Raw genomic sequence first — 26,212 nt, 5'->3', positions numbered from 1 at the left:
GTACCTGCACCGCGTGGCCCAGCGGGAGACCGAGCCGGTCTGCCACGATTGTGGCGAGGCTCGGGACACTGCTCAACATGTTCTAGAGCAGTGTCCCAGGTGGAGTCGGCAGCGCCACGATCTGGTGGCAGTGCTCGGTGGAGTGGATCTGTCGCTCCCGAGTGTCGTCAATGCGATGCTCGGGAGTGACGGAGCCTGGGCGGCAGTGGCCTCCTTCTGTGAGACTGTTATGTCACAGAGGGAGGCCGAGGAAAGGAACCGCGAGGACCACCCCCTCGCGGAGCCGATCCGCAGAAGGCGGACGGGGGCGCGACGCAGGCGCTACCTTGCGCGCCTGCAGGCGCCCCCCTAAATCGGTGGGACTAGTCCCACCCGACGGCAGGGGTCCACCAGGTGTCGGTGGGCCCCTGAGAATGGTGAGTCCGGTCTCTGGCGAAAGAGACCGGCCAGTCGCTGAGGCGTCTTGTGTTAGATAGATCCGAGGCGCCTCCCTGTAAAGCGGCCGATGGCACCCGCAGGGGTTTAGTGGGTAGTCTGGGCTGGATAGCGGCCCAGGAGTCCCACACTCAGTGCGTAAATGCATTCCCCTGCGAAAACAAAAAAAAAAAAAAAAAAAAAAAAAAAAGGTTAGGTTAGGTTAGGTTAGGTTAGGTTGGGGAACCACCCCACAGTGCTTGCGTCCACGTCGCGTTCCCCGGGCAACGTCGCGTCCTAACCACCGTAACGGAGTGGTTAGGCCGACGGCTAAAGTGCACTGTGCAGAAGGAGCAATTTGCGAACTGTGAAGAATGTCGTCTAATGACCAAATAATGAGGGACGCCCGCGGGCGTTTCCTGAAAAAAGGCCCTTCTCAGGGCCACCCAAAAGGCCCTTCTCAGGGCCACCCAAAAGGCCCTTCTCAGGGCCACCCAAAAGGCCCTTCTCAGGGCCACCCAAAAGGCCCTTCTCAGGGCCAAACAAAGGGAAGGGTGGAAATGGAATGTTCAGGGTCTGAACATTCCGCTGGGGAGGAAACTGACGGGAGTGGCCTCGCTGTGGGCCAAGAGAGGATGGGGAGCCTGTTGGGAAGTGCGGGCTCCATCACCTCGTTGTCGGAGTCGGTGCTGGGCAACAAGCGCCTCTATTCTGAGGTGGCGACTGGTTCCGGCACCGACACTGAGGTCGGTGTGCCACGGGCACAATCAGTGGCGAAGAGGGGCAAGGCTCGGGGTGCCTCGCACCTGACGAGGGCCCGGGCTGAAGCGAGGAGGAGTCAAGAGGAGGATGCCGAGGCTTCCTTCTCGGCCTCTCTAGGGGCTCGGGCCTTCCGGAGGGGAGGACCCCTGAATGGTGGGGACGATGATGTGGTGGTGGCCCCCATTGATGCGCGGGACTTTGGGGCCATGGGTGCTGATGGACTCATGGCCACTGCGGTGGAGAGGCTGGGTATTATAACCAGCCTCGTCGGGAAGACTGCCGCCCTCAAGGGGGGCTTCAACTCCAAAATTATGCGGGCCTCCTCGGATATCAGGGATATCGTGGACACCCTGGTGGCGCGCAGCGAGTCGGACGAAGTTCGACGCCTTAAGGCCGATAATGGTCGCCTCCAAAGGGAGGTGGCCATTATGAAGGCTGAGGTCGCTGCGCTCCGCCGGGGGTTCGAGGAGGCCCGCCGTGAGGCTGCTCAGGCTGCGCGGACGGTACAGCGGCAGGCAGCTCCAGTGGAGGATGAGCTGGAGCAGAGGATGGCCAGATTAATTGATGGCCGTCTGGCAGCGCTAGGACTGGCTGGATGTCCTCGGAGTGCCACTCGTCCACCTCTGGCGGGTGACAACTCCGAGGTGGCGAGGGCTGCAAGGACGGCCATTGATCAGGCCTCCGGTCTGGGTCCGGCGCCGCGGCTTGAGCAGCCGGTGGTGGAGTTGGAGGTTCGGGCCCCTGCACGCCCGGCCTCTGAGAGGCGGGGTTGTAAGGGGGTAGGTGCTGGGGGAGTGACAGAGTGGGGGCCCTTCGGGCCGTCGACCTCAACAGCTGTGGTCGACGAATGCCCGGAGCTCCCCTGGGTCGAAGTCCGGGGGAGGAGGGGGAAGGGGAAGGGCGTGGGAAAGAAGTCCCAGCCCAAACCTGCGGAGCGACCGGCGGCGGCCCCAACAAAGGCCACTGCAACGGCGCCCAAGGCACCCCCCAGGGCGGCGCCAGCGAGGGCGGCCAAGCTGTCGGCCCCTAGCTCCTCGGCTGTAATTCTCAAGTTACAGCCAGAGGCAGCGCAAAAAGGGGCCACATACAGCTCCGCCCTCCTCAAGGCCGAGCAGGCGGTGAGCCTGGAGGGGCTAGGAATCGGCTCGCTTCGGATTCGCCCGAGTGCGACCGGAGCGAGGCTAATCGAGGTCTCTGGCCCCTCCAACTCAGACAAGGCAGATGCGCTTGCATCGGCCTTGAAGGCGGCCCTTTCCGGCGTCGCGGACGTTTCCAGGCCCGTCAAAACCGCGGACTTCCGCGTGACGGGCCTGAATGATGCGGCAACGGCGCAGCGGATAAAGGCTGCGGTCGCGCAAGCCGGGAGCTGCACGGAGGACCAGGTCTGGGTGGGTGAAATCCGCTCAGACTGGCGGGGCTCTGGCTCTGCCCTGATGCGCTGCCCGGTCACGACGGCTAAAAAGCTGATCGAGGCGGGCAGCCTCACGGTAGGCTGGAGTCGAGTGCAGCTCCGGCACCTGGAGGCGCGCCCCATGCACTGCTACAAGTGCATGGGGAAGGGGCACACTGCATCGCTGTGCCCCTCGCAGACGGACCGCAGCCGGCTCTGCTATAGGTGCGGGGAGGCAGGGCATTTGTCCGCCTCCTGCACAGCGGAGCCCCGCTGCGCGGTATGCCGCGACGCCGGCAAGCCGGCGGGCCACGTGATGGGGGGTAGGGCCTGCAACCCACCCCCGATCCGAGGGAAAGGGCCGTCCCCTCCTCCGCGCGAGGGAAGGCAAGGGGAGGCGCCAGTCGGCCAAATGGAGGAGTGATGGGGGTCACCTTCCTCCAGGCCAACCTCAACCACTCCGCTAGGGCGCAGGATCTCCTCCTGCAATCCATGGCGGAGTGGGATTTGGATGTCGCGGTGGTCGCGGAGCCGTACGCGGTTCCCTCCCTGCCTCACTGGGCGGGGGATCTGGATGGCCTCGTGGCCATCGTGGCTAGGCCTGGTGCCGCCCCTCCCCTCGCGATTAAGAAGAGAGGGAACGGCTTTGTGGTGGCGGTTCGGGGAGAGTACGCCATAATTGGTGTTTACTTCTCCCCGAACCGGGATTTGCCGGCCCTGGAGCGGTTCTTGGATGCTCTGGGGCCGGAGATAAGGCGGTTAGCGCCCCTAAAGGTCTTCGTGGCCGGTGACTTCAACGCCAAATCAACGGCGTGGGGGAACCCGGCCACGGAGCCCAAGGGGCGAAAGGTGGAAGAGTGGGCGCTGGCCGCGGGGCTGTCTCTCCTAAACAGGGGGACAGCCCACACGTGCGTGCGACGGACGGGCGGATCGGTGGTGGACCTGACGTTCGCCACCCCCTCCGCCGCGCGCTCCGTGTCGGACTGGAGGGTGGAAGGGGGGGTGGAGACACTCTCGGACCACTTGTATATTCGGTTCGAGGTGTCGGCCGCCCCCCAATATCAGGCGGCATCATCGTCCCGGGTGCGCAGCCGGTTCCCGCGCTGGGCCCTTACGCGGCTTGACCGGGAGCTGGCGGAAGAGGCGGCCATCGTCGGCCGCTGGAGCCTCCCGCCTCTAGACGGAATGGGGGTGGACGACGCGGCTGACCGTCTCGGCGACGCTTTCACAGTGGTGTGCCGGGCGGCCATGCCAAGCGTAGGTCGAGCCCCCCCTAGGCGGGCGGTCTATTGGTGGTCGGCGGAGATTGCCGCCCTTCGCGTCGCCTGCAACGCGGCCCGAAGGGCCTATAGTCGAAGCAGGCGGCGCAATCCCCGGGACGAGGAGAGGGATGGTCAGCTGTATGCGGTGTATGTGGAAAATCGCAAGGAGCTGCAGCTGGCCATCGGTCGGGCCAAGGAGGAAGCCTTCGAGGAGCTGGTGGAGGGTATCGAAAGAGACCCATGGGGCCGGCCGTATAAGTGGGCGCGAGACAAATTGCGCCCACAGGCGACCCCGCTAACGGAGACCCTTCAGCCAGCTCTGCTGGGGGAGATTGTCGGGGATCTATTCCCCGGCAATCCGCGAGGGTTTTCTCCTCCGAGGATGGCCCGACAGCCGCCTGACGCGGAGGGAGAAGAGATGGAGGCGGATCCGCCTCCCGTCACCGACGTCGAAATGGAGGTGGTCCTCGACCGCCTCCAGACAAGGAAGAGGGCACCGGGTCCAGACGGGGTGCACGGGAAAGTGCTTGCGCTGATTCTCGTGCACCTCGGGGAGGAGTTTCGGGGGCTGCTCAACCGCTGTCTGCGAGAGGGGCAGTTCCCGAAATTATGGAAGGAGGGCCGGCTCTGCCTTATTCCGAAGGGGAGCCGGCCCTTGGACTCGGCTTCGGCGGTGCGACCTCTGGTCCTGCTGAGCGAGGCTGGGAAGGCCCTAGAGAGCGTTGTGGCCTCTCGCCTCGTTCGGCATGTTGAGGAAGGCCCGGGACCGCGTCTCTCTGACGTGCAGTACGGATTCCGGGCCAAGAGGTCCACCATCGACGCCCTCAGGCGTCTGCGGTCGGTGACGGAGGAGGCGGATCGAGAAGGCGATGTGACCCTGGCGACGTCTTTAGACGTCGCCAACGCCTTCAACAGCATCCCGCACAGTGTAATACGGGAGGCACTCCGGTACTTTGGGGTGCCCTCGTACCTGCGGCGGCTGTTGGGGGTGTACCTGGAGGATCGTGTTGTCCTGTACGAGGACGGGGGGGGTCGTATGGTTCGGCGGAGCGTCGAATGCGGTGTGCCACAGGGGTCGATTCTCGGCCCTATCCTGTGGGACATCGCATACGATTGGGTCCTGCGGTGCCGGCTTCCCCCCGGGACGGGTGTCATCTGCTATGCGGATGACACTCTCTTCACGTCCCGGGGTGCGAACTTCGGTGAGGCGGCGCGGCTGGCCGAAACGGGCCTCGCCCTTTTGGTCGGCCGCATAGAGAGGCTGGGGCTTCGGGTCCGACTGGATAAGACCGAAGTCCTCCTCTTCCGCGGGGCCCGGACGCGAGGACCTCCCCCAGGGGCGCGCCTCCAGGTGGGTCATGAGGAGTTGAGGGTGAGTGCCCAGATGAAATACCTGGGCCTCATCCTCGACGGGAGATGGTCCTTTGTCCCCCACTTCCGAGAGCTGGGGCAAAGGATCGTCAGGACGGCTGCGTCGCTGGGCCGACTCCTGCCCAATCTGGGTGGGCCCAGCGACGCTGTACGGAAGCTGTACTCCGGCGTGTGCCGGAGTATGGCGATGTACGGCGCCCCCGTTTGGGTGGACGCCCTTGCCGCGGAGAATAAGCGCCTTCTCCGGCAGGCGCAGAAGGTGATCGCGGTAAGGGCGATACGGGGGTACCGTACAGTGGCGTTCTCTGCGGCCACAGCCCTCGCGGGCGACCCGCCGTGGGAGTTGGTGGCGGAGGTGCTCGCCGAGGTTTACCACTTTGTGGCGAACAGGAGGGAAATCGGCGAGCACCCCTCGCCTGAGATGGTCCGGCGGGTCCGCTTGCGAGGGCAAGCGGAACTCATGCGGAGGTGGGAGGCAGACCTGGCGCGGGCAACGTACGGTGTACGCACAGTGGAGGCCCTGCGCCAGGTCCTGGAGAGATGGATGTTGAGGCGGCGCAAGCCTCTCACCTTCCGCATGACGCAGGTGCTCACCGGGCATGGCTGCTTCGGTGAGTACTTGCACCGCGTGGCCCAGCGGGAGACCGAGCCGGTCTGCCACGATTGTGGCGAGGCTCGGGACACTGCTCAACATGTTCTAGAGCAGTGTCCCAGGTGGAGTCGGCAGCGCCACGATCTGGTGGCAGTGCTCGGTGGAGTGGATCTGTCGCTCCCGAGTGTCGTCAATGCGATGCTCGGGAGTGACGGAGCCTGGGCGGCAGTGGCCTCCTTCTGTGAGACTGTTATGTCACAGAGGGAGGCCGAGGAAAGGAACCGCGAGGACCACCCCCTCGCGGAGCCGATTCGCAGAAGGCGGACGGGGGTGCGACGCAGGCGCTACCTTGCGCGCTTGCAAGCGCCTCCGTAATTGGTGGGGCTAAAGTCCCACCCGTCGGCAGGGGTCCACCAGGTGTCGGTGGGCCCCTGAGAATGGTGAGTCCGGTCTCTGGCAAAAGAGACCGGCCAGTCGCTGAGGCGTCTTGTGCTAGATAGATCCGAGGCGCCTCCCTGTAAAGCGGCCGATGGCATCCGCAGGGGTTTAGTGGGTAGTCTGGGCCGATTAGCTGCCCAGGAGTCCCACACTCAGTGCGTAAATGCATTCCCCTGCGAAAACAAAAAAAAAAAAAAAAAGGTTAGGTTAGGTTAGGTTAGGTTAGGTTAGGTTAGGTTAGGTTAGGTTAGGTTAGGTTAGGTTCGGCGCAAGCCTCTCACCTTCCGCATGACGCAGGTGCTCACCGGGCATGGCTGCTTCGGTGAGTACTTGCACCGCGTGGCCCAGCGGGAGACCGAGCCGGTCTGCCACGATTGTGGCGAGGCTCGGGACACTGCTCAACATGTTCTAGAGCAGTGTCCCAGGTGGAGTCGGCAGCGCCACGATCTGGTGGCAGTGCTCGGTGGAGTGGATCTGTCGCTCCCGAGTGTCGTCAATGCGATGCTCGGGAGTGACGGAGCCTGGGCGGCAGTGGCCTCCTTCTGTGAGACTGTTATGTCACAGAGGGAGGCCGAGGAAAGGAACCGCGAGGACCACCCCCTCGCGGAGCCGATCCGCAGAAGGCGGACGGGGGTGCGACGCAGGCGCTACCTTGCGCGCTTGCAAGCGCCTCCGTAATCGGTGGGACTAAAGTCCCACCCGTCGGCAGGGGTCCACCAGGTGTCGGTGGGCCCCTGAGAATGGTGAGTCCGGTCTCTGGCGAAAGAGACCGGCCAGTCGCTGAGGCGTCTTGTGCTAGATAGATCCGAGGCGCCTCCCTGTAAAGCGGCCGATGGCACCCGCAGGGGTTTAGTGGGTAGTCTGGGCTGGATAGCGGCCCAGGAGTCCCACACTCAGTGCGTAAATGCATTCCCCTGCGAAAACAAAAAAAAAAAAAAAGGTTAGGTTAGGTTAGGTTAGGTTAGGTTGGGGAACCACCCCACAGTGCTTGCGTCCACGTCGCGTTCCCCGGGCAACGTCGCGTCCTAACCACCGTAACGGAGTGGTTAGGCCGACGGCTAAAGTGCACTGTGCAGTAGGAGCAACTCGCTAAAATGAATGGTACTCAACTGCGGGACGCCTCCGGGCGTTTCTTGAAAAAGGGCCCTTCTCAGGGCCACCCTAACGGCCCTTCTCAGGGCCACCCAAACGGCCCTTCTCAGGGCCACCCAAACGGCCCTTCTCAGGGCCAACTAAAGGGAAGGAGTGGAAAGCGTGGGGGGAAGATTTCGGTGGGGGGAGAGAAAAGTTCGGGCGGGAAGGACGGAACTGATAAGGAGCGGTCCAGGTCCGAACATGAAGAAAGTCGCGGTGGATCGGAAGGGGAAACAATGGCGGATGAGAGTGGTGTGGCTACGGTCCAAGGAAGGCTGTGGAACCCGTTGGGAAGTGTGGGCTCCATCACCTCGCTGTCCGAATCGGTGCTGGGTGCCAAGCGCCTCTACTCGGAGGTAGCGAGTGGGTCCGGATCCGGTTCGGACACGGAGGTTGATTGGACACGGCCGGAAATATTGCCGAAGGCAAAAAGAGGGAAGGCTCGAGGTGCCTCGAATATGACGGGAGCCCGGGCTGAAACGCGAAGGAGTCGGGAGGAGGATGTGGAGGCCTCCTTCTCAGCCACTCTGGGAACTCGGGCCTTCCGGAGGGGAGAACACCCGAGTGGGGACGAGGGGTCGGATGTGGCCCCCATTGAGGTACGGGACTTCAGTGCCTTGGGTGCTGACGGACTTATGGCTACTGCGGTGGAGAGGCTGGGAATTATAACCAGCCTCGTCAGAAAGACCACCGCCTTCAAGGGGGGCTTCAGCGCGAAGATTCTGCGTGCCTCTACGGACATCAGGGATATCATGGATACCCTGGTGTCGCGTAACGAGTCGGACGAAGTACGGCGCCTCAGGGCTGATAATGGTCGCCTCCAAAGAGAGGTGGCCAATATGAGGGCAGAGGTCGCTGCGCTCCGCAGCGGGTTTGAGGAGGCTCGCCGCGAGGTCAACCAGGCTGCGCGAGCTGCGGAACAGCGGGCAGGTGCACCTGCAGAGGAAGAGAGGCTGATGGAGAGGCTGGAGGCTTCCATAGCCAAAATGATAGATGGCCGCCTAGCAGAGCTGAAGACTTGCCTCCCTCGGATGGTCACCCGCCCACCTCTGGCGGGTGACAGTTCGAGGGTGGCCAGGGCCACTAGGGCGGCCATTGCGGAGGCCTCCGGATTGAGTCCGGCGCTGCTGCCTAAGCGGACGGGAATGGAAGGCCGTAGAAGGGAAAGTGCTGAGGAGGGGATGGAGTGGGGGCCGTCGACCTCTGCAGTTCCGGACGAGTTCCCGGAGCTCCCTGGAGTTGAGGATGGGCCGACGACCTCGGCAATTCTGGTCGACGGATCCCCGGAGCTCCCCTGGGTTGAGGTTGGGAGGAGGAGCAAAGGGAAGGGAAAGGGCAAAAAATCCAAGCCCAAGCCCGAGGCGGTACCCAAGGGGGCCCCCTCAACCGTGCCCAAGCCCACGGCGGCGCCCACGGGGGCGCCTAAGTCTGTGCCCAAGCCTACGGCGGCGCCCGCGGAGGCGCCTACGTCTGTGCCCAAGGAGTCCCCCAAGGCGGCGCCACTGAGGGTGGTGAAAAAACTGTCGGCCCCTAGCTCCTCGGCTGTAATTCTTAAGTTACAGCCGGAGGCAGTGCAAAATGGGGCCACATACAGTTCCGCCCTCCTCAAGGCCGAGCAAGAGGTGAACCTGGAGGAGCTGGGCATTGGCTCGCTTCGGATTCGCCCGAGTGCGACCGGAGCGAGATTAATTGAGGTCCCCGGCTCCTCTAGCTCAGGCAAGGCGGACGCACTTGCTTCGGCCTTGAAGGTGGCCCTGGCCGGCGTCGTGGACGTTTTCAGGCCCGTCAAAACTGCGGATTTCCGCGTGACGGGACTGAATGATGCGGCAACGGCGCAGCGGATAAAGGCTGCGGTCGCGCAAGCCGGGAGCTGCACGGAGGACCAGGTCTGGGTGGGTGAAATCCGCTCAGACTGGCGGGGCTCTGGCTCTGCCCTGATGCGCTGCCCGGTCACGACGGCCAAAAAGCTGATCGAGGCGGGCAGCCTCACGGTAGGCTGGAGCCGGGTGCAGCTCCGGCACCTGGAGGCGCGCCCCATGCACTGCTACAAGTGCATGGGGAAGGGGCACACTGCATCGCTGTGCCCCTCGCAGACGGACCGCAGCCGGCTCTGCTATAGGTGCGGGGAGGCAGGGCATTTGTCCGCCTCCTGCACAGCGGAGCCCCGCTGCGCGGTATGCCGCGACGCCGGCAAGCCGGCGGGCCACGTGATGGGGGGTAGGGCCTGCAACCCACCCCCGATCCGAGGGAAAGGGCCGTCCCCTCCTCCGCGCGAGGGAAGGCAAGGGGAGGCGCCAGTCGGCCAAATGGAGGAGTGATGGGGGTCACCTTCCTCCAGGCCAACCTCAACCACTCCGCTAGGGCGCAGGACCTCCTCCTGCAATCCATGGCGGAGTGGGATCTGGATGTCGCGGTGGTCGCGGAGCCGTACGCGGTTCCCTCCCTGCCCCACTGGGCGGGGGATCTGGGTGGCCTCGTGGCCATCGTGGCTAGGCCTGGTGCCGCCCCTCCCCTCGCGATTAAGAAGAGAGGGAACGGCTTTGTGGTGGCGGTTCGGGGAGAGTACGCCATAATTGGTGTTTACTTCTCCCCGAACCGGGATTTGCCGGCCCTGGAGCGGTTCTTGGATGCTCTGGGGCCGGAGATAAGGCGGTTAGCGCCCCTAAAGGTCTTCGTGGCCGGTGACTTCAACGCCAAATCAACGGCGTGGGGGAACCCGGCCACGGAGCCCAAGGGGCGAAAGGTGGAAGAGTGGGCGCTGGCCGCGGGGCTGTCTCTCCTAAACAGGGGGACAGCCCACACGTGCGTGCGACGGACGGGCGGATCGGTGGTGGACCTGACGTTCGCCACCCCCTCCGCCGCGCGCTCCGTGTCGGACTGGAGGGTGGAAGGGGGGGTGGAGACACTCTCGGACCACTTGTATATTCGGTTCGAGGTGTCGGCCGCCCCCCAATGTCAGGCGGCATCATCGTCCCGGGTGCGCAGCCGGTTCCCGCGCTGGGCCCTTACGCGGCTTGACCGGGAGCTGGCGGAAGAGGCGGCCATCGTCGGCCGCTGGAGCCTCCCGCCTCTAGACGGAATGGGGGTGGACGACGCGGCTGACCGTCTCGGCGACGCTTTCACAGTGGTGTGCCGGGCGGCCATGCCAAGCGTAGGTCGAGCCCCCCCTAGGCGGGCGGTCTATTGGTGGTCGGCGGAGATTGCCGCCCTTCGCGTCGCCTGCAACGCGGCCCGAAGGGCCTATAGTCGAAGCAGGCGGCGCAGTCCCCGGGACGAGGAGAGGGATGGTCAGCTGTATGCGGTGTATGTGGAAAATCGCAAGGAGCTGCAGCTGGCCATCGGTCGGGCCAAGGAGGAAGCCTTCGAGGAGCTGGTGGAGGGTATCGAAAGAGACCCATGGGGCCGGCCGTATAAGTGGGCGCGAGACAAATTGCGCCCACAGGCGACCCCGCTAACGGAGACCCTTCAGCCAGCTCTGCTGGGGGAGATTGTCGGGGATCTATTCCCCGGCAATCCGCGAGGGTTTTCTCCTCCGAGGATGGCCCGACAGCCGCCTGACGCGGAGGGAGAAGAGATGGAGGCGGATCCGCCTCCCGTCACCGACGTCGAAATGGAGGTGGTCCTCGACCGCCTCCAGACAAGGAAGAGGGCACCGGGTCCAGACGGGGTGCACGGGAAAGTGCTTGCGCTGATTCTCGTGCACCTCGGGGAGGAGTTTCGGGGGCTGCTCAACCGCTGTCTGCGAGAGGGGCAGTTCCCGAAATTATGGAAGGAGGGCCGGCTCTGCCTTATTCCGAAGGGGAGCCGGCCCTTGGACTCGGCTTCGGCGGTGCGACCTCTGGTCCTGCTGAGCGAGGCTGGGAAGGCCCTAGAGAGCGTTGTGGCCTCTCGCCTCGTTCGGCATGTGGAGGAAGGCCCGGGACCGCGTCTCTCTGATGTGCAGTACGGATTCCGGGCCAAGAGGTCCACCATCGACGCCCTCAGGCGTCTGCGGTCGGTGACGGAGGAGGCGGATCGAGAAGGCGATGTGACCCTGGCGACGTCTTTAGACGTCGCCAACGCCTTCAACAGCATCCCGCACAGTGTAATACGGGAGGCACTCCGGTACTTTGGGGTGCCCTCGTACCTGCGGCGGCTGTTGGGGGTGTACCTGGAGGATCGTGTTGTCCTGTACGAGGACGGGGGGGGTCGTATGGTTCGGCGGAGCGTCGGATGCGGTGTGCCACAGGGGTCGATTCTCGGCCCTATCCTGTGGGACATCGCATACGATTGGGTCCTGCGGTGCCGGCTTCCCCCCGGGACGGGTGTCATCTGCTATGCGGATGACACTCTCTTCACGTCCCGGGGTGCGAATTTCGGTGAGGCGGCGCGGCTGGCCGAAACGGGCCTCGTCCTTTTGGTCGGCCGCATAGAGAGGTTGGGGCTTCGGGTCCGACTGGATAAGACCGAAGTCCTCCTCTTCCGCGGGGCCCGGACGCGAGGACCTCCCCCAGGGGCGCGCCTCCAGGTGGGTCATGAGGAGTTGAGGGTGAGTGCCCAGATGAAATACCTGGGCCTCATCCTCGACGGGAGATGGTCCTTTGTCCCCCACTTCCGAGAGCTGGGGCAAAGGATCATCAGGACGGCTGCGTCGCTGGGCCGACTCCTGCCCAATCTGGGTGGGCCCAGCGACGCTGTACGGAAGCTGTACTCCGGCGTGTGCCGGAGTATGGCGATGTACGGCGCCCCCGTTTGGGTGGACGCCCTTGCCGCGGAGAATAAGCGCCTTCTCCGGCAGGCGCAGAAGGTGATCGCGGTAAGGGCGATACGGGGGTACCGTACAGTGGCGTTCTCTGCGGCCACAGCCCTCGCGGGCGACCCGCCGTGGGAGTTGGTGGCGGAGGTGCTCGCCGAGGTTTACCACTTTGTGGCGAACAGGAGGGAAATCGGCGAGCACCCCTCGCCTGAGATGGTCCGGCGGGTCCGCTTGCGAGGGCAAGCGGAACTCATGCGGAGGTGGGAGGCAGACCTGGCGCGGGCAACGTACGGTGTACGCACAGTGGAGGCCCTGCGCCAGGTCCTGGAGAGATGGATGTTGAGGCGGCGCAAGCCTCTCACCTTCCGCATGACGCAGGTGCTCACCGGGCATGGCTGCTTCGGTGAGTACTTGCACCGCGTGGCCCAGCGGGAGACCGAGCCGGTCTGCCACGATTGTGGCGAGGCTCGGGACACTGCTCAACATGTTCTAGAGCAGTGTCCCAAGTGGAGTCGGCAGCGCCACGATCTGGTGGCAGTGCTCGGTGGAGTGGATCTGTCGCTCCCGAGTGTCGTCAATGCGATGCTCGGGAGTGACGGAGCCTGGGCGGCAGTGGCCTCCTTCTGTGAGACTGTTATGTCACAGAGGGAGGCCGAGGAAAGGAACCGCGAGGACCACCCCCTCGCGGAGCCGATCCGCAGAAGGCGGACGGGGGTGCGACGCAGGCGCTACCTTGCGCGCCTGCAGGCGCCCCCCTAAATCGGTGGGACTAGTCCCACCCGACGGCAGGGGTCCACCAGGTGTCGGTGGGCCCCTGAGAATGGTGAGTCCGGTCTCTGGCGAAAGAGACCGGCCAGTCGCTGAGGCGTCTTGTGTTAGATAGATCCGAGGCGCCTCCCTGTAAAGCGGCCGATGGCACCCGCAGGGGTTTAGTGGGTAGTCTGGGCTGGATAGCGGCCCAGGAGTCCCACACTCAGTGCGTAAATGCATTCCCCTGCGAAAACAAAAAAAAAAAAAAAAAAAAAAAAAAAAAGGTTAGGTTAGGTTGGGAAGGGGCACACCGCATCGCTGTGCCCCTCGCAGACGGACCGCAGCCGGCTCTGCTATAGGTGCGGGGAGGCAGGGCATTTGTCCGCCTCCTGCACAGCGGAGCCCCGCTGCGCGGTATGCCGCGACGCCGGCAAGCCGGCGGGCCACGTGATGGGGGGTAGGGCCTGCAACCCACCCCCGATCCGAGGGAAAGGGCCGTCCCCTCCTCCGCGCGAGGGAAGGCAAGGGGAGGCGCCAGTCGGCCAAATGGAGGAGTGATGGGGAGTGGGATCTGGATGTCGCGGTGGTCGCGGAGCCGTACGCGGTTCCCTCCCTGCCCCACTGGGCGGGGGATCTGGATGGCCTCGTGGCCATCGTGGCTAGGCCTGGTGCCGCCCCTCCCCTCGCGATTAAGAAGAGAGGGAACGGCTTTGTGGTGGCGGTTCGGGGAGAGTACGCCATAATTGGTGTTTACTTCTCCCCGAACCGGGATTTGCCGGCCCTGGAGCGGTTCTTGGATGCTCTGGGGCCGGAGATAAGGCGGTTAGCGCCCCTAAAGGTCTTCGTGGCCGGTGACTTCAACGCCAAATCAACGGCGTGGGGGAACCCGGCCACGGAGCCCAAGGGACGAAAGGTGGAAGAGTGGGCGCTGGCCGCGGGGCTGTCTCTCCTAAACAGGGGGACAGCCCACACGTGCGTGCGACGGACGGGCGGATCGGTGGTGGACCTGACGTTCGCCACCCCCTCCGCCGCGCGCTCCGTGTCGGACTGGAGGGTGGAAGGGGGGGTGGAGACACTCTCGGACCACTTGTATATTCGGTTCGAGGTGTCGGCCGCCCCCCAATGTCAGGCGGCATCATCGTCCCGGGTGCGCAGCCGGTTCCCGCGCTGGGCCCTTACGCGGCTTGACCGGGAGCTGGCGGAAGAGGCGGCCATCGTCGGCCGCTGGAGCCTCCCGCCTCTAGACGGAATGGGGGTGGACGACGCGGCTGACCGTCTCGGCGACGCTTTCACAGTGGTGTGCCGGGCAGCCATGCCAAGCGTAGGTCGAGCCCCCCCTAGGCGGGCGGTCTATTGGTGGTCGGCGGAGATTGCCGCCCTTCGCGTCGCCTGCAACGCGGCCCGAAGGGCCTATAGTCGAAGCAGGCGGCGCAGTCCCCGGGACGAGGAGAGGGATGGTCAGCTGTATGCGGTGTATGTGGAAAATCGCAAGGAGCTGCAGCTGGCCATCGGTCGGGCCAAGGAGGAAGCCTTCGAGGAGCTGGTGGAGGGTATCGAAAGAGACCCATGGGGCCGGCCGTATAAGTGGGCGCGAGACAAATTGCGCCCACAGGCGACCCCGCTAACGGAGACCCTTCAGCCAGCTCTGCTGGGGGAGATTGTCGGGGATCTATTCCCCGGCAATCCGCGAGGGTTTTCTCCTCCGAGGATGGCCCGACAGCCGCCTGACGCGGAGGGAGAAGAGATGGAGGCGGATCCGCCTCCCGTCACCGACGTCGAAATGGAGGTGGTCCTCGACCGCCTCCAGACAAGGAAGAGGGCACCGGGTCCAGACGGGGTGCACGGGAAAGTGCTTGCGCTGATTCTCGTGCACCTCGGGGAGGAGTTTCGGGGGCTGCTCAACCGCTGTCTGCGAGAGGGGCAGTTCCCGAAATTATGGAAGGAGGGCCGGCTCTGCCTTATTCCGAAGGGGAGCCGGCCCTTGGACTCGGCTTCGGCGGTGCGACCTCTGGTCCTGCTGAGCGAGGCTGGGAAGGCCCTAGAGAGCGTTGTGGCCTCTCGCCTCGTTCGGCATGTGGAGGAAGGCCCGGGACCGCGTCTCTCTGACGTTCAGTACGGATTCCGGGCCAAGAGGTCCACCATCGACGCCCTCAGGCGTCTGCGGTCGGTGACGGAGGAGGCGGATCGAGAAGGCGATGTGACCCTGGCGACGTCTTTAGACGTCGCCAACGCCTTCAACAGCATCCCGCACAGTGTAATACGGGAGGCACTCCGGTACTTTGGGGTGCCCTCGTACCTGCGGCGGCTGTTGGGGGTGTACCTGGAGGATCGTGTTGTCCTGTACGAGGACGGGGGGGGTCGTATGGTTCGGCGGAGCGTCGAATGCGGTGTGCCACAGGGGTCGATTCTCGGCCCTATCCTGTGGGACATCGCATACGATTGGGTCCTGCGGTGCCGGCTTCCCCCCGGGACGGGTGTCATCTGCTATGCGGATGACACTCTCTTCACGTCCCGGGGTGCGAATTTCGGTGAGGCGGCGCGGCTGGCCGAAACGGGCCTCGCCCTTTTGGTCGGCCGCATAGAGAGGCTGGGGCTTCGGGTCCGACTGGATAAGACCGAAGTCCTCCTCTTCCGCGGGGCCCGGACGCGAGGACCTCCCCCAGGGGCGCGCCTCCAGGTGGGTCATGAGGAGTTGAGGGTGAGTGCCCAGATGAAATACCTGGGCCTCATCCTCGACGGGAGATGGTCCTTTGTCCCCCACTTCCGAGAGCTGGGGCAAAGGATCGTCAGGACGGCTGCGTCGCTGGGCCGACTCCTGCCCAATCTGGGTGGGCCCAGCGACGCTGTACGGAAGCTGTACTCCGGCGTGTGCCGGAGTATGGCGATGTACGGCGCCCCCGTTTGGGTGGACGCCCTTGCCGCGGAGAATAAGCGCCTTCTCCGGCAGGCGCAGAAGGTGATCGCGGTAAGGGCGATACGGGGGTACCGTACAGTGGCGTTCTCTGCGGCCACAGCCCTCGCGGGCGACCCGCCGTGGGAGTTGGTGGCGGAGGTGCTCGCCGAGGTTTACCACTTTGTGGCGAACAGGAGGGAAATCGGCGAGCACCCCTCGCCTGAGATGGTCCGGCGGGTCCGCTTGCGAGGGCAAGCGGAACTCATGCGGAGGTGGGAGGCAGACCTGGCGCGGGCAACGTACGGTGTACGCACAGTGGAGGCCCTGCGCCAGGTCCTGGAGAGATGGATGTTGAGGCGGCGCAAGCCTCTCACCTTCCGCATGACGCAGGTGCTCACCGGGCATGGCTGCTTCGGTGAGTACTTGCACCGCGTGGCCCAGCGGGAGACCGAGCCGGTCTGCCACGATTGTGGCGAGGCTCGGGACACTGCTCAACATGTTCTAGAGCAGTGTCCCAGGTGGAGTCGGCAGCGCCACGATCTGGTGGCAGTGCTCGGTGGAGTGGATCTGTCGCTCCCGAGTGTCGTCAATGCGATGCTCGGGAGTGACGGAGCCTGGGCGGCAGTGGCCTCCTTCTGTGAGACTGTTATGTCACAGAGGGAGGCCGAGGAAAGGAACCGCGAGGACCACCCCCTCGCGGAGCCGATCCGCAGAAGGCGGACGGGGGTGCGACGCAGGCGCTACCTTGCGCGCCTGCAGGCGCCCCCCTAAATCGGTGGGACTAGTCCCACCCGACGGCAGGGGTCCACCAGGTGTCGGTGGGCCCCTGAGAATGGTGAGTCCGGTCTCTGGCGAAAGAGACCGGCCAGTCGCTGAGGCGTCTTGTGTTAGATAGATCCGAGGCGCCTCCCTGTAAAGCGGCCGATGGCACCCGCAGGGGTTTAGTGGGTAGTCTGGGCTGGATAGCGGCCCAGGAGTCCCACACTCAGTGCGTAAATGCATTCCCCTGCGAAAACAAAAAAAAAAAAAAAAGGTTAGGTTAGGTTAGGTTAGGTTAGGTTAGGTTAGGTTAGGTTAGGTTAGGTTAGGTTAGGTTAGGTTAGGTTAGGTTAGGTTAGGTTAGGTTAGGTTAGGTTAGGTTAGGTTAGGTTAGGTTAGGTTAGGTTAGGTTAGGTTAGGTTGGGGTGCTACTGTCAGGAAACCTCCACGTTGGCTCGATGATTTGAAGGTTTGCTTCTGTCACTTGATCTTTGATTCGGTGATAGCGGCGGCTGACAAGTTATTGGGCTGGTGCACCCTGGGCGACGGTTAATAACTCCCCGTTTAGGGGTCTTGTTAGCCGTTGGCAAATGTCCTGGCAACTGGTGGTGGGTTACCCATGTCGGGTAACCCAGGTTGGAGAGCCAATTGGCTCAGTGGCTGTGAGAGAAGGGGGCTAAGCCCTCTACTCTTACAGCCGTGGTAGGGGTCGCGGGGGAAGAGGAGGGGTTGGTATTACGGTGCGCCGCTCTCCCTATCCTCCGCGACCAGGCGCGGCCATGGCGCAAACATGGTGGTCGGTGGGGCCGCAGAGGAGGAGGACTGCCGGTATTACGGTGCGCCGCTGTCCCTATCCTCTGCGGCCGAATGAGGCGCGGCCATGGCGCAGGCATGGTGGTCGGTGGGGCCGCAGAGGAGGAGGACTGCCGGTATTACGGTGCGCCGCTGTCCCTATCCTCTGCGGCCGAATAAGACGGAGAGCCGCTGCCTCCGGTCTGCTTCCGGACTGGATGGCGTGCGGCTCGCCTTGGTGGTTGGGGGCGCGCCTGCGGGCGCCCCCCCTGAATCGGTGGGACAGAGGTCCCACCCGGCGGCAGGGGTCCTCCAGATGTCGGAGGGCCCCTGAGAGTGGAGAGTCCGGTCTCTGGTGAAAGAGACCGGCCAGTCGCTGAGGCGCCTTGTGCTAGTTAGATCCGAGGCGCCTCTTTGTAAAGCGGCCGATGGCATCCGCAGGGGTTTAGTGGGTAGTCTGGGCCGATTAGCTGCCCAGGAGTCCCACACTCAGTGCGTAAATGCATTCCCCTGCGAAAACAAAAAAAAAAAAAAAAAAGGTTAGGTTAGGTTGGGTTGGGTTAGGTTAGGTTAGGTTGGGGTGCTACTGTCAGGAAACCTCCACGTTGGCTCGATGATTTGAAGGTTTGCTTCTGTCACTTGATCTTTGATTCGGTGATAGCGGCGGCTGACAAGTTATTGGGCTGGTGCACCCTGGGCGACGGTTAATAACTCCCCGTTTAGGGGTCTTGTTAGCCGTTGGCAAATGTCCTGGCAACTGGTGGTGGGTTACCCATGTCGGGTAACCCAGGTTGGAGAGCCAATTGGCTCAGTGGCTGTGAGAGAAGGGGGCTAAGCCCTCTACTCTTACAGCCGTGGTAGGGGTCGCGGGGGAGGAGGAGGGGTTGGTATTACGGTGCGCCGCTCTCCCTATCCTCCGCGACCAGGCGCGGCCATGGCGCAAACATGGTGGTCGGTGGGGCCGCAGAGGAGGAGGACTGCCGGTATTACGGTGCGCCGTTGTCCCTATCCTCTGCGGCCGAATGAGGCGCGGCCATGGCGCAGGCATGGTGGTCGGTGGGGCCGCAGAGGAGGAGGACTGCCGGTATTACGGTGCGCCGCTGTCCCTATCCTCTGCGGCCGAATAAGACGGAGAGCCGCTGCCTCCGGTCTGCTTCCGGACTGGATGGCGTGCGGCTCGCCTTGGTGGTTGGGGGCGCGCCTGCGGGCGCCCCCCCTGAATCGGTGGGACAGAGGTCCCACCCGGCGGCAGGGGTCCTCCAGATGTCGGAGGGCCCCTGAGAGTGGAGAGTCCGGTCTCTGGTGAAAGAGACCGGCCAGTCGCTGAGGCGCCTTGTGCTAGTTAGATCCGAGGCGCCTCTTTGTAAAGCGGCCGATGGCATCCGCAGGGGTTTAGTGGGTAGTCTGGGCCGATTATCTGCCCAGGAGTCCCACACTCAGTGCGTAAATGCATTCCCCTGCGAAAACAAAAAAAAAAAAAAAAAAGGTTAGGTTAGGTTTCGGCTAACCTAACCTAACCCAACCCAACCTAACTAGGTTAGGTTTCGGCGGGGTGCTACTGTCAGGAAACCTCCACGTTGGCTCGATGATTTGAAGGTTTGCTTCTGTCACTTGATCTTTGATTCGGTGATAGCGGCGGCTGACAAGTTATTGGGCTGGTGCACCCTGGGCGACGGTTAATAACTCCCCGTTTAGGGGTCTTGTTAGCCGTTGGCAAATGTCCTGGCAACTGGTGGTGGGTTACCCATGTCGGGTAACCCAGGTTGGAGAGCCAATTGGCTCAGTGGCTGTGAGAGAAGGGGGCTAAGCCCTCTACTCTTACAGCCGTGGTAGGGGTCGCGGGGGAAGAGGAGGGGTTGGTATTACGGTGCGCCGCTCTCCCTATCCTCCGCGACCAGGCGCGGCCATGGCGCAAACATGGTGGTCGGTGGGGCCGCAGAGGAGGAGGACTGCCGGTATCACGGTGCGCCGCTGTCCCTATCCTCTGCGGCCGAATGAGGCGCGGCCATGGCGCAGACATGGTGGTCGGTGGGGCCGCAGAGGAGGAGGACTGCCGGTATTACGGTGCGCCGCTGTCCCTATCCTCTGCGGCCGAATAAGACGGAGAGCCGCTGCCTCCGGTCTGCTTCCGGACTGGATGGCGTGCGGCTCGCCTTGGTGGTTGGGGGCGCGCCTGCGGGCGCCCCCCCTGAATCGGTGGGACAGAGGTCCCACCCGGCGGCAGGGGTCCTCCAGATGTCGGAGGGCCCCTGAGAGTGGAGAGTCCGGTCTCTGGTGAAAGAGACCGGCTAGTCGCTGAGGCGCCTTGTGCTAGTTAGATCCGAGGCGCCTCTTTGTAAAGCGGCCGATGGCATCCGCATGGGTTTAGTGGGTAGTCTGGGCCGTTTGCCCAGGAGTCCCACACTCAGTGCGTAAATGCATTCCCCTGCGAAAACAAAAAAAAAAAAAAAAAAAAAAAAGGTTAGGTTTCGGCGAGCACCCCTCGCCTGAGATGGTCCGGCGGGTCCGCTTGCGAGGGCAAGCGGAACTCATGCGGAGGTGGGAGGCAGACCTGGCGCGGGCAACGTACGGTGTACGCACAGTGGAGGCCCTGCGCCAGGTCCTGGAGAGATGGATGTTGAGGCGGCGCAAGCCTCTCACCTTCCGCATGACGCAGGTGCTCACCGGGCATGGCTGCTTCGGTGAGTACTTGCACCGCGTGGCCCAGCGGGAGACCGAGCCGGTCTGCCACGATTGTGGCGAGGCTCGGGACACTGCTCAACATGTTCTAGAGCAGTGTCCCAGGTGGAGTCGGCAGCGCCACGATCTGGTGGCAGTGCTCGGTGGAGTGGATCTGTCGCTCCCGAGTGTCGTCAATGCGATGCTCGGGAGTGACGGAGCCTGGGCGGCAGTGGCCTCCTTCTGTGAGACTGTTATGTCACAGAGGGAGGCCGAGGAAAGGAACCGCGAGGACCACCCCCTCGCGGAGCCGATCCGCAGAAGGCGGACGGGGGTGCGACGCAGGCGCTACCTTGCGCGCCTGCAGGCGCCCCCCTAAATCGGTGGGACTAGTCCCACCCGACGGCAGGGGTCCACCAGGTGTCGGTGGGCCCCTGAGAATGGTGAGTCCGGTCTCTGGCGAAAGAGACCGGCCAGTCGCTGAGGCGTCTTGTGTTAGATAGATCCGAGGCGCCTCCCTGTAAAGCGGCCGATGGCACCCGCAGGGGTTTAGTGGGTAGTCTGGGCTGGATAGCGGCCCAGGAGTCCCACACTCAGTGCGTAAATGCATTCCCCTGCGAAAACAAAAAAAAAAAAAAAAGGTTAGGTTGGGGAGGGGTGCTACTGTCAGGAAACCTCCACGTTGGCTCGATGATTTGAAGGTTTGCTTCTGTCACTTGATCTTTGATTCGGTGATAGCGGCGGCTGACAAGTTATTGGGCTGGTGCACCCTGGGCGACGGTTAATAACTCCCCGTTTAGGGGTCTTGTTAGCCGTTGGCAAATGTCCTGGCAACTGGTGGTGGGTTACCCATGTCGGGTAACCCAGGTTGGAGAGCCAATTGGCTCAGTGGCTGTGAGAGAAGGGGGCTAAGCCCTCTACTCTTACAGCCGTGGTAGGGGTCGCGGGGGAAGAGGAGGGGTTGGTATTACGGTGCGCCGCTCTCCCTATCCTCCGCGACCAGGCGCGGCCATGGCGCAAACATGGTGATCGGTGGGGCCGCAGAGGAGGAGGACTGCCGGTATTACGGTGCGCCGCTGTCCCTATCCTCTGCGGCCGAATGAGGCGCGGCCATGGCGCAGGCATGGTGGTCGGTGGGGCCGCAGAGGAGGAGGACTGCCGGTATTACGGTGCGCCGCTGTCCCTATCCTCTGCGGCCGAATAAGACGGAGAGCCGCTGCCTCCGGTCTGCTTCCGGACTGGATGGCGTGCGGCTCGCCTTGGTGGTTGGGGGCGCGCCTGCGGGCGCCCCCCCTGAATCGGTGGGACAGAGGTCCCACCCGGCGGCAGGGGTCCTCCAGATGTCGGAGGGCCCCTGAGAGTGGAGAGTCCGGTCTCTGGTGAAAGAGACCGGCCAGTCGCTGAGGCGCCTTGTGCTAGTTAGATCCGAGGCGCCTCTTTGTAAAGCGGCCGATGGCATCCGCAGGGGTTTAGTGGGTAGTCTGGGCTGATTAGCTGCCCAGGAGTCCCACACTCAGTGCGTAAATGCATTCCCCTGCGAAAACAAAAAAAAAAACAAAAAAAAAAAAAAAAGGTTAGGTTGGGGAACCACCCCACAGTGCTTGCGTCCACGTCGCGTTCCCCGGGCAACGTCGCGTCCTAACCACCGTAACGGAGTGGTTAGGCCGACGGCTAAAGTGCACTGTGCAGAAGGAGCAATTTGCGAACTGTGAAGAATGTCGTCTAATGACCAAATAATGAGGGACGCCCGCGGGCGTTTCCTGAAAAAAGGCCCTTCTCAGGGCCACCCAAAAGGCCCTTCTCAGGGCCACCCAAAAGGCCCTTCTCAGGGCCACCCAAAAGGCCCTTCTCAGGGCCACCCAAAAGGCCCTTCTCAGGGCCAAACAAAGGGAAGGGGGGAAATGGAATGTTCAGGGTCTGAACATTCCGCTGGGGAGGAAACTGACGGGAGTGGCCTCGCTGTGGGCCAAGAGAGGATGGGGAGCCTGTTGGGAAGTGCGGGCTCCATCACCTCGTTGTCGGAGTCGGTGCTGGGCAACAAGCGCCTCTATTCTGAGGTGGCGACTGGTTCCGGCACCGACACTGAGGTCGGTGTGCCACGGGCACAGTCAGTGGCGAAGAGGGGCAAGGCTCGGGGTGCCTCGCACCTGACGAGGGCCCGGGCTGAAGCGAGGAGGAGTCAGGAGGAGGATGCCGAGGCTTCCTTCTCGGCCTCTCTAGGGGCTCGGGCCTTCCGGAGGGGAGGACCCCTGAATGGTGGGGACGATGATGTGGTGGTGGCCCCCATTGATGCGCGGGACTTTGGGGCCATGGGTGCTGATGGACTCATGGCCACTGCGGTGGAGAGGCTGGGTATTATAACCAGCCTCGTCGGGAAGACTGCCGCCCTCAAGGGGGGCTTCAGCTCCAAAATTATGCGGGCCTCCTCGGATATCAGGGATATCGTGGACACCCTGGTGGCGCGCAGCGAGTCGGACGAAGTTCGACGCCTTAAGGCCGATAATGGTCGCCTCCAAAGGGAGGTGGCCATTATGAAGGCTGAGGTCGCTGCGCTCCGCCGGGGGTTCGAGGAGGCTCGCCGTGAGGCTGCTCAGGCTGCGCGGACGGTGCAGCGGCAGGCTGCTCCAGTGGAGGATGAGCTGGAGCAGAGGATGGCCAGATTGATTGATGGCCGTCTGGCAGCGCTAGGACTGGCTGGGTGTCCTCGGAGTGCCACTCGTCCACCTCTGGCGGGTGACAACTCCGAGGTGGCGAGGGCTGCAAGGACGGCCATTGAGGACTGCCACTGAGGGTGGTGAAAAAACTGTCGGCCCCTAGCTCCTCGGCTGTAATTCTTAAGTTACAGCCGGAGGCAGTGCAAAATGGGGCCACATACAGTTCCGCCCTCCTCAAGGCCGAGCAAGAGGTGAACCTGGAGGAGCTGGGCATTGGCTCGCTTCGGATTCGCCCGAGTGCGACCGGAGCGAGATTAATTGAGGTCCCCGGCTCCTCTAGCTCAGGCAAGGCGGACGCACTTGCTTCGGCCTTGAAGGTGGCCCTGGCCGGCGTCGTGGACGTTTTCAGGCCCGTCAAAACTGCGGATTTCCGCGTGACGGGACTGAATGATGCGGCAACGGCGCAGCGGATAAAGGCTGCGGTCGCGCAAGCCGGGAGCTGCACGGAGGACCAGGTCTGGGTGGGTGAAATCCGCTCAGACTGGCGGGGCTCTGGCTCTGCCCTGATGCGCTGCCCGGTCACGACGGCCAAAAAGCTGATCGAGGCGGGCAGCCTCACGGTAGGCTGGAGCCGGGTGCAGCTCCGGCACCTGGAGGCGCGCCCCATGCACTGCTACAAGTGCATGGGGAAGGGGCACACTGCATCGCTGTGCCCCTCGCAGACGGACCGCAGCCGGCTCTGCTATAGGTGCGGGGAGACAGGGCATCTGTCCGCCTCCTGCACAGCGGAGCCCCGCTGCGCGGTATGCCGCGACGCCGGCAAGCCGGCGGGCCACGTGATGGGGGGTAGGGCCTGCAACCCACCCCCGATACGAGGGAAAGGACCGTCCCCTCCTCCGCGCGAGGGAAGGCAAGGGGAGGCGCCAATCGGCCAAATGGAGGAGTGATGGGGGTCACCTTCCTCCAGGCCAACCTCAACCACTCCGCTAAGGCGCAGGATCTCCTCCTGCAATCCATGGCGGAGTGGGATTTGGATGTCGCGGTGGTCGCGGAGCCGTACGCGGTTCCCTCCCTGCCCCACTGGGCGGGGGATCTGGATGGCCTCGTGGCCATCGTGGCTAGGCCTGGTGCCGCCCCTCCCCTCGCGATTAAGAAGAGAGGGAACGGCTTTGTGGTGGCGGTTCGGGGAGAGTACGCCATAATTGGTGTTTACTTCTCCCCGAACCGGGATTTGCCGGCCCTGGAGCGGTTCTTGGATGCTCTGGGGCCGGAGATAAGGCGGTTAGCGCCCCTAAAGGTCTTCGTGGCCGGTGACTTCAACGCCAAATCAACGGCGTGGGGGAACCCGGCCACGGAGCCCAAGGGGCGAAAGGTGGAAGAGTGGGCGCTGGCCGCGGGGCTGTCTCTCCTAAACAGGGGGACAGCCCACACGTGCGTGCGACGGACGGGCGGATCGGTGGTGGACCTGACGTTCGCCACCCCCTCCGCCGCGCGCTCCGTGTCGGACTGGAGGGTGGAAGGGGGGGTGGAGACACTCTCGGACCACTTGTATATTCGGTTCGAGGTGTCGGCCGCCCCCCAATGTCAGGCGGCATCATCGTCCCGGGTGCGCAGCCGGTTCCCGCGCTGGGCCCTTACGCGGCTTGACCGGTACTTCGGAGTGCCCTCGTACCTGCGGGGGCTGTTGGGGGCGTACCTGGAGGAGCGGGTCGTCCTGTACGAGGACAGGGGAGGTCAAATGGTCCGGCGTGGCGTCGGGTGCGGTGTCCCGCAGGGGTCGATTCTCGGCCCTATCCTGTGGGACATCGCATACGATTGGGTCCTGCGGTGCCGGCTTCCCCCCGGGACGGGTGTCATCTGCTATGCGGATGACACTCTCTTCACGTCCCGGGGTGCGAATTTCGGTGAGGCGGCGCGGCTGGCCGAAACGGGCCTCGCCCTTTTGGTCGGCCGCATAGAGAGGCTGGGGCTTCGGGTCCGACTGGATAAGACCGAAGTCCTCCTCTTCCGCGGGGCCCGGACGCGAGGACCTCCCCCAGGGGCGCGCCTCCAGGTGGGTCATGAGGAGTTGAGGGTGAGTGCCCAGATGAAATACCTGGGCCTCATCCTCGACGGGAGATGGTCCTTTGTCCCCCACTTCCGAGAGCTGGGGCAAAGGATCATCAGGACGGCTGCGTCGCTGGGCCGACTCCTGCCCAATCTGGGTGGGCCCAGCGACGCTGTACGGAAGCTGTACTCCGGCGTGTGCCGGAGTATGGCGATGTACGGCGCCCCCGTTTGGGTGGACGCCCTTGCCGCGGAGAATAAGCGCCTTCTCCGGCAGGCGCAGAAGGTGATCGCGGTAAGGGCGATACGGGGGTACCGTACAGTGGCGTTCTCTGCGGCCACAGCCCTCGCGGGCGACCCGCCGTGGGAGTTGGTGGCGGAGGTGCTCGCCGAGGTTTACCACTTTGTGGCGAACAGGAGGGAAATCGGCGAGCACCCCTCGCCTGAGATGGTCCGGCGGGTCCGCTTGCGAGGGCAAGCGGAACTCATGCGGAGGTGGGAGGCAGACCTGGCGCGGGCAACGTACGGTGTACGCACAGTGGAGGCCCTGCGCCAGGTCCTGGAGAGATGGATGTTGAGGCGGCGCAAGCCTCTCACCTTCCGCATGACGCAGGTGCTCACCGGGCATGGCTGCTTCGGTGAGTACCTGCACCGCGTGGCCCAGCGGGAGACCGAGCCGGTCTGCCACGATTGTGGCGAGGCTCGGGACACTGCTCAACATGTTCTAGAGCAGTGTCCCAGGTGGAGTCGGCAGCGCCACGATCTGGTGGCAGTGCTCGGTGGAGTGGATCTGTCGCTCCCGAGTGTCGTCAATGCGATGCTCGGGAGTGACGGAGCCTGGGCGGCAGTGGCCTCCTTCTGTGAGACTGTTATGTCACAGAGGGAGGCCGAGGAAAGGAACCGCGAGGACCACCCCCTCGCGGAGCCGATCCGCAGAAGGCGGACGGGGGTGCGACGCAGGCGCTACCTTGCGCGCTTGCAAGCGCCTCCGTAATCGGTGGGACTAAAGTCCCACCCGTCGGCAGGGGTCCACCAGGTGTCGGTGGGCCCCTGAGAATGGTGAGTCCGGTCTCTGGCGAAAGAGACCGGCCAGTCGCTGAGGCGTCTTGTGCTAGATAGATCCGAGGCGCCTCCCTGTAAAGCGGCCGATGGCACCCGCAGGGGTTTAGTGGGTAGTCTGGGCTGGATAGCGGCCCAGGAGTCCCACACTCAGTGCGTAAATGCATTCCCCTGCGAAAACAAAAAAAAAAAAAAAAAGGTTAGGTTAGGTTAGGTTAGGTTAGGTTAGGTTAGGTTAGGTTGGGGTGCTACTGTCAGGAAACCTCCACGTTGGCTCGATGATTTGAAGGTTTGCTTCTGTCACTTGATCTTTGATTCGGTGATAGCGGCGGCTGACAAGTTATTGGGCTGGTGCACCCTGGGCGACGGTTAATAACTCCCCGTTTAGGGGTCTTGTTAGCCGTTGGCAAATGTCCTGGCAACTGGTGGTGGGTTACCCATGTCGGGTAACCCAGGTTGGAGAGCCAATTGGCTCAGTGGCTGTGAGAGAAGGGGGCTAAGCC

General features: G+C 63.6%; 4 protein-coding genes across 4 annotated transcripts; all 4 read left to right on the top strand.

Annotated features, from left to right (window-relative positions):
* Nucleotides 1-2,989: 2,989 nt before the first annotated feature.
* LOC128680239 (uncharacterized) lies at nucleotides 2,990-3,505 on the top strand (the record flags this gene model as incomplete). The annotated part of the gene is made up of 1 exon (XM_053763260.1): nucleotides 2,990-3,505. A coding segment is annotated over exon 1 (516 nt), but the record flags the coding sequence as incomplete, so codon positions are not given.
* A 3,818-nt stretch (nucleotides 3,506-7,323) lies between these two features.
* LOC128680123 (uncharacterized) lies at nucleotides 7,324-9,681 on the top strand. Its single transcript, XM_053762962.2, has one exon. The coding sequence runs from the start codon at nucleotides 7,324-7,326 to the stop codon at nucleotides 9,679-9,681; it is 2,358 nt and encodes a 785-aa protein (XP_053618937.2).
* Nucleotides 9,681-10,196, top strand: LOC128680122 (uncharacterized; the record flags this gene model as incomplete). Its single annotated transcript, XM_053762961.2, has 1 exon — nucleotides 9,681-10,196. A coding segment is annotated over exon 1 (516 nt), but the record flags the coding sequence as incomplete, so codon positions are not given.
* A 13,354-nt stretch (nucleotides 10,197-23,550) lies between these two features.
* Nucleotides 23,551-24,066, top strand: LOC128680240 (uncharacterized; the record flags this gene model as incomplete). The annotated part of the gene is made up of 1 exon (XM_053763261.1): nucleotides 23,551-24,066. A coding segment is annotated over exon 1 (516 nt), but the record flags the coding sequence as incomplete, so codon positions are not given.
* Nucleotides 24,067-26,212: the final 2,146 nt, after the last annotated feature.

Source organism: Plodia interpunctella, chromosome 23 (assembly GCF_027563975.2).
Source record: "Plodia interpunctella isolate USDA-ARS_2022_Savannah chromosome 23, ilPloInte3.2, whole genome shotgun sequence".
NCBI classification, from domain to species: Eukaryota; Metazoa; Arthropoda; class Insecta; order Lepidoptera; family Pyralidae; genus Plodia; species Plodia interpunctella.
This window is presented reverse-complemented; position numbering and strand designations above follow the sequence as displayed.

Excerpts from the sequence above, each read along its gene's own strand:
- LOC128680123 (XM_053762962.2), top strand. The coding sequence starts at position 7,324 with ATGAATGGTACTCAACTGCGGGACGCCTCCGGGCGTTTCTTGAAAAAG.